This window comes from Nuphar pumila, chromosome 7 (genome assembly GCF_984573655.1).
Source record: "Nuphar pumila chromosome 7, dmNupPumi1.hap1.1, whole genome shotgun sequence".
In the NCBI taxonomy this organism is placed as follows: domain Eukaryota; kingdom Viridiplantae; phylum Streptophyta; class Magnoliopsida; order Nymphaeales; family Nymphaeaceae; genus Nuphar; species Nuphar pumila.
The window spans coordinates 22,278,416-22,284,726 of record NC_143255.1 but is presented as its reverse complement, the minus strand read 5'-3'; the positions used below and the strand labels follow the sequence as shown (position 1 = coordinate 22,284,726).

At 36.6% G+C, this 6,311-nt stretch overlaps 1 protein-coding gene across 3 annotated transcripts; it reads left to right on the top strand.

Annotated features, from left to right (window-relative positions):
• The first annotated feature begins 3,896 nt into the window (after positions 1 to 3,896).
• Positions 3,897 to 5,878, top strand: LOC149831498 (uncharacterized). 3 transcript variants are annotated; one of them, XM_090012103.1, is made up of 4 exons: positions 3,897 to 4,033; positions 4,481 to 4,773; positions 4,850 to 4,913; positions 5,033 to 5,878. In XM_090012103.1, the coding sequence occupies exons 2-4, from the start codon at positions 4,628 to 4,630 to the stop codon at positions 5,351 to 5,353; spliced, it is 531 nt and encodes a 176-aa protein (XP_089868229.1). In that variant the 5' UTR covers positions 3,897 to 4,033; positions 4,481 to 4,627; the 3' UTR covers positions 5,354 to 5,878. The 3 variants fall into 3 exon arrangements, with proteins under 3 accessions (XP_089868229.1, XP_089868227.1, XP_089868228.1); XM_090012101.1 differs by having other exon boundaries at positions 5,012 to 5,878; XM_090012102.1 differs by lacking the exon at positions 3,897 to 4,033 and having other exon boundaries at positions 4,052 to 4,773; positions 5,012 to 5,878.
• Positions 5,879 to 6,311: the final 433 nt, after the last annotated feature.

Genomic DNA, 6,311 nt, shown 5'->3' with positions numbered 1-6,311 from the left:
TTTGGGGCATTATAGCTTTGGTATCAGAACCCAATAAATCTAAGGGAAGAATATGACGATTCTAATATACCGAGCAATTCGACATCAATGTAAGTATGTTCTAGCCTTGTAATAGTAATTTATGAATTGTTTTGAGGTATAATTTTTTCTAACATCAGATGCATGTATGGCCTAGCCTATATGATCTATATGGGGTAAATCTATTTGCTACGCATCATACAAGTGTTAAATAGTCAAGATCTAAGTTAGATATGAGATTAGACGCTTTTCAAAATATTTTCATGGTTTCAAAATACCAAAACTGATTTTTGAGGAGAAATTTTATGCAATGATGTTTGGATCTATGTTAGAAGCATGTTAGGGTGTTATTATAGATAATCTAATATGAATTTGATGATTTAAAGTTATTTTTAGTATGTTTGGATGTTAGATCTTGATAAATATTCAATTCTTGATGAAGTCCACATTTAATGTGTTGTTTTCTTGTATTTATGAATCTGATTAACAACTTTGTAAAAGAGATTTCACTAAATCTAACCATTTGATTAATCTAAAATCTGATGAAAATCTTTTACTCTCTGAGATGAAGATTTTGGCCTAAACTTTGTATCGATCAGAAATCGTATAGGGCAGTTATGCCCTCTGCTAAAATAGTGATTCTGTCTGGTATAGTATCTATAATATCCAAAAAAATTTAATACAACAACAACAACTACTCCTTCATCCCAAAACAATTGGGGTTGGCGATATGAACCAACAAAGAAAATCATTCTGGGTCTTCCAAAAAAATTTAATGTTAAATAAATTTAGACATTCTAAAAAAAGTCAAGCCTTTATGAATTCTAAACCAAGTCTGAATATGATCCAAAATCTAGAATCATGATTTAAATAACTTTTGGATCCAAAGCCTTTACTAAACTTGGACTGAATTTAGTTAACATTAATATTTTTTAGATATTACAGTGTCTCTATTCCGATAGACCTATATTAAAAAAAGTATGCCTCTCTTTATATAAGGTGGTTTTGTTTTATTCTTATTGAAGATGAGAGCAACATGATAGAGAATTTTGGAAAATAAAATTTTATGCACTGATTCATTATATGTTGTAATTTAAAGATATGTAATAGGGAAAACAAATCAGTGTTGTCCTAAGACAGATTGACTGAGGCACATGACTTGTCTGGTTAGTCTAATTAATCAACATTGAGTAACTTATTCAAACGATTTATTTACCTTAGATATGGTAGGAGATACACATGACTAAGGAAATAGATGATTATTTTGGAGAACGAGGCTTCTTCCTCATTCCCCATCCTCAACATAGGGAATCAAGACTACCTGATGAGACCTAGGTAGGTAGTTCCACGACTCTGTAGAGTAAGAATCAATTCTTTGGGCCACTGGTATGTTTGTTGGTTGTGAACCGACCCAATGAGTGTTTATAGATTCTTCTAAGTTTTTGGAGATAATAAAATACATGGCATAATGAACACCCATTGGATTGGTTGAATCGAAGTCAAAATTCTTGAGAATGTACTCTTTCAGAACAAGAAAAGAAAAACAATGCATTAAAGATGAGGTTTACATGTTTCATATTAAAGTGTATGCAATGAATGTATACAAGGGTGCATGATCTTGATTACCGACGAGTTTGAATGTAGGTACAATGTTAAAAGAATAAGTTAATGTTATGTATTTATTGTGTGCTTATTTGTAATTGAAGGTAATTGAGATATGTGATATATACATATTTAATATACTAATTTCATGCTTTATGTTTTTAGAAATTTTTTTCTTATTTATATGGTCGAGTGTTACTTACTGGGCATGGTTGACCCTCTACTTTTAGCCTTTATTATGCAATGAGTAAGCTGGTGATGTGGTATACTTGAGGTGGTGCCAGGACGGTCTTCATAGCTCTAGTCCTGAATCTATGACTCTTAGGCAATCAAGATATTTTAAATATTAATATTTTATTAAGACTTTTATTTATTTAACTATTAAATATTTTAAATTTAATGAATGGTTTTGATTAAACCTCTATTTCAATCATGTATGCGTGTTGTGGTTTGATTGTAATCAGTCCAAGTTTAATCGAGTTTGCGCATAGTTTGGATATCGTTTCTGTTGGTTTTAAATAAAAAATTCTTGATACAAATTTGGGGTGTTACATTATTAAAGCTCTCAAACATATATAATTGTATAAAAACATCATAAATATACATAATTATATACAACAATATAGGCTACATTAACTTGCATTAGAATGACATAAATATGAGAGTTAATGTAAATTTTATCTTACTTTGAAATTCGTGTAGTTTATGAGTAGCAAAAAATCTCAAAAATGACAATCTCTTTCAATTGTGAGATCTTGCACTAGAGAACTACCATAATTTCATGAATTTAAAGAGAGGCTAATTAGAGGTCACTATTAAAATCATGAAAAGACAAAACTCTTTTACTCTAAGAAAATCGACACCAAGGAGAGAAAAAAGAAAGAAAGAGTTAACAATGAAGATTAATTATAAAGGGAAATACAGTGAGGAGTGGGTCAGAGAAAGATAAATGAGTGGTTTAAGAGAATGTTTGGTGAGGAATTTAAGAGTTTGTAATGAGGTTTGGTGAAAGATTTAAGATATTAGAAATATGCAATGTGATGGGTGAAGGGACGTGAATGGTTTTGAGTCATTAAATTCAAACCTAAATCCATTTCTTGATTTATTTTCTAGATTCAAATAGGAATCTAAACACAATTTAGTTTTACTTTAGATCAGATCCATCAAGTAGAACCAATCTCAAAGTGTGTTGATTCATTTGGGTCATCTAGTCCGAAATAAGGATTCAAACACATCGGGTCTAATTTTTTTTTTTTTTTTATAGTGAGTTGACTCGTGTGAACCGTTAAAATTCAAACCCAAATGACTTTTAGAACTATTGGATCTTACGTATTTCAATTGAATATTTTGAATTCAGAATATCGTAGGTGAGTTTTGATCGGATCTTTATTAAGATCCAAACCCGAATTCATCTTTTGATCTCGTAAATCTAAATCAATACTTAGATAATTTAGATTTAGTCTATCTTAAATCTTTAAATACATTATTTAATTTATTAATTAAATATAATTGACAAATAATAACTAATTAATTAGCTCAAAAATAAAAATTAAATTGAATGCCAAAATATTTTTTTCTAATTACTTCAAAAGTTTATCATATATTACAACCGTACCCTAACCTTATAGGGTTTGGTACTAGTGAAGTCCGAATAAACCCTACCGGTTGACACATCTAGTTGCTACGGATTCCACTCTCAAACCAAGCTGCTGAACATTTTTTTACTCAATAAAAAGAAAAAAAATGTGAGCCAAATATTAAAAGAGAATCATCGACATGCGAACACTGTCTTGGAGCTTCACACCTACCCCCAACTTAACTCATCGTCACCACCTTCCTTGAGGGGTCTCTCATCTTTAATCTTTACCAAATAAACGTGCTCTCCTTTCTCTTTCCTATTCAATCTTTTTGTGTGTGTGTTTTTTTTTTTTTTGCTCTTTCTTTTATCTGCTCGAGGACAAAAACGAGTTCCAAATATCCAACCGACCATTGAAAGGTCTGTAGCTTGCAAAACCCGCCTTTTACTTTTTAAAAAACCCCAAACAAATTTTGTGGTCAGTTGCTTCTCCCTTTTCGATATATCAAATCAACGAGCGATGCGAGGAGCCTTTTTTCTTTTTCATTTTTAAGGGGAATATTAAAATGCCGCGCTGTCAATGAACTGTGCCTTTTTTCCGAACCACCCAACGCACGCGTCTTTCAAAAAAAAAATTTTTTTATTTCGATCAATCGAACGGCTGGCGTCGCTTTTCACACCTCTCTCTCTTTTCCTCCTTCTCTGCCCTGACCTTTTCTTTTCCTATAAATTTCTCCCACCATCACCTCTGTTTCCTTTCCTCCATCGTCTCCACCGATCCGTTTTTTCCCCCTTTTATCTATTTTTTGTTTTCCATGTCTCGTTGAGAAGAGAGAGGTGTGCTTCTTCTCCTTACCTGTTTTTCCATCTCTTATTTATCTCTTTTTTGAACGAAGATTTTTCATGAAAAATCGAAATTTTCACCTTCTTTGGCGATTCCCCGTTCCTTTGTGAACATTTGGAACGTTTCTGAAGAGTTTCAGGCCTTCTGATCGTGAGATCTAGCATCGTTGTGCTCTGCTTGCTTTGACTTAGCGATATGTTTAGTAGTTCAGATCGCGCGGGGAGTTATTAGATCTAATGTTTTCTATTTTTTTTTTTGTCTGAGCTCTGTTGGAAGATCTCTGTTTTCTGAGATCTTTAGTGAAATCAAATATGGTTTCCTTGGTTCCGAGTAAGCTGTGGGAGGACTCGTTGGTTTCTCCTGTGTTTCTTTTCCATGAGATGATTTTGAATATATTGGAACGATCCCTGAAACTCCATCTCGTGTTCTTTTTTTACCAGGTGCGATCGGAGTGATTCGGATGATAAGTTTTGTAAATAAAAACTAATTAACTCACCCTTAACTTGTACATATAAGGAAAAATCCGATCTTTTGTCTTTTCGTGACGATCGGTCTCTGAAATTCGCTAGTTGAACGGGTTCGAAGATATGGCTGATCTCGGAAGGTTAAGGACGCCTTTTGCGTCTCAGGAGCGCTCCAGGGGACCCCTGGTCTGCCCAAAGCCGAGACGTCTGGCCATCATCAGCCACGCTTTCGTTGGAGGTGCCGTGAGTCCCTTCCGTCCTCATCTAAGGTAGGTCTCTCTCTCTCTCTCTCTCTCTCTCTCTGGTGATGTGAAATTGATCTATGGTATTCTTGATTTTAATCAGCCATCCGTCGGACCAGATCGATTCGAAGGCGGGTTCGGAACTTCTGGACATCATTTTTGCAAAGGTATCGCTTTTCTTCGATATTCAAGCCCCCTTCTTTCTCTGCAAAAAACCCCTTCATCCGTCCCTAATCTGATTTCTTAGGTTCGTTGCTAATATCAGGGTGTTTATGGTGGCGACCAGTCGGTCTGCGGTTCGCCTCCCTACTTCTGTGGGTCTCCGCCAGATCGGACGGCGAATCCTCTGGTCCACGACGCCAGGTTTACAGAGGGTCGGTGTGATCTCTCCCCTGTGCCCCTTCCGGTTTCGGCCGTTTTTTCGGTGTCGTCGGCATCGTCCCCTCCCTCCTCCCCTTCACCTTCCTCCTGCTCGGCCTCTTCCTCCTCCGCTCGAAAGGGTTGCCCGAGGGCCACGTTCGGTCACAAGCCCGCGGCCGTCAGAATCGAAGGTTTCGACTGCCTGGATCGTGACCGCAGGAGGTGCAGCATCCCGGCCATGGCCTGATCCATACATCCACTAATTACCGCCTGAGTTTCAACCCTCGAAGGTCATCGAGAGAGTTCATCATAAATTCGATCATCAAAATCAAAGGAAAAAGGAGGAATATTTTGAATCAGAGAGTGTTTTTGCTATTGCCCGTGTATATTCTTAAGACCGTCCAACTCTTTCATCATCAAGTTGTATATGTAATATGTAGATGAGATTCTTGAATAAGAGGAAAAGGATGCCTCTTCTTCACAGAAGGGGTTCGGTTCCTTCTGAGATTTAGGGATTAGATTCTGAAGGATGAGACCAGAGTTTAGGGGTCCGTTTCTGGGGAAATTTTTAGGTGGCTATGATTTATGTGTCGCTGCTTTTGGTTTTGTTTTGTTGGTCTCTGCCCGCGGCCCAATCTGTAAATTGTTTTTTGACGTCTACGGTTTGAGTCTTTTCGTTTTGCTTTTGTATTTGTGTGTGCCCAATGATGTAAATATTCAATCTGGTTTAGTCATTTTGAAATTTGAATTCTGTCCCTCCTTTCCATGGATATATTTGTAGTTGTAATTATTCTTCTTTGGTATGATAAGCTGTGATTCATGTCATCGAACCAGACTAGCTGTGTTATTCGTCGCCTTTTGAACATAAAGTGAGAGAGTGGTCCCGGCGTATCGGGTCGTGCATCGTGAGTTGGAGTCGCCATTCATGGCGTTTGCCTCTACCGTGTTGCTTTGTCGACGTCATCGGGGATGGATGGATGGATGGATGGGGGTTGGGTTTGGTTTCCTTGCAAATAATTGATCAGCTAACTTGATTGATTAGCCCAGACGAGAAAAATGGTGGGCTGTTGGACGACCATTCTAAGGTTGTGAATATGGGTCAAGCAGGGCGGCTATGGGTCTTTTCAAACTTTGTCTCACTGGGTCCCCTTCTCTCGTGTTTTTAATAAACCATTTCAGATTGGGGCCCATCGTTTACTTTTTGT

What these genes read in the sequence shown, in the direction of transcription:
- LOC149831498 (XM_090012101.1), top strand. Translation starts at nt 4,628, where the DNA reads ATGGCTGATCTCGGAAGGTTAAGGACGCCTTTTGCGTCTCAGGAGCGC. An exon ending in CCCTTCCGTCCTCATCTAAG is followed by an intron (nt 4,774 to 4,849) that starts GTAGGTCTCTCT and finishes GATTTTAATCAG; the next exon opens with CCATCCGTCGGACCAGATCG. An exon ending in TGGACATCATTTTTGCAAAG is followed by an intron (nt 4,914 to 5,011) that starts GTATCGCTTTTC and finishes TGCTAATATCAG; the next exon opens with GGTGTTTATGGTGGCGACCA.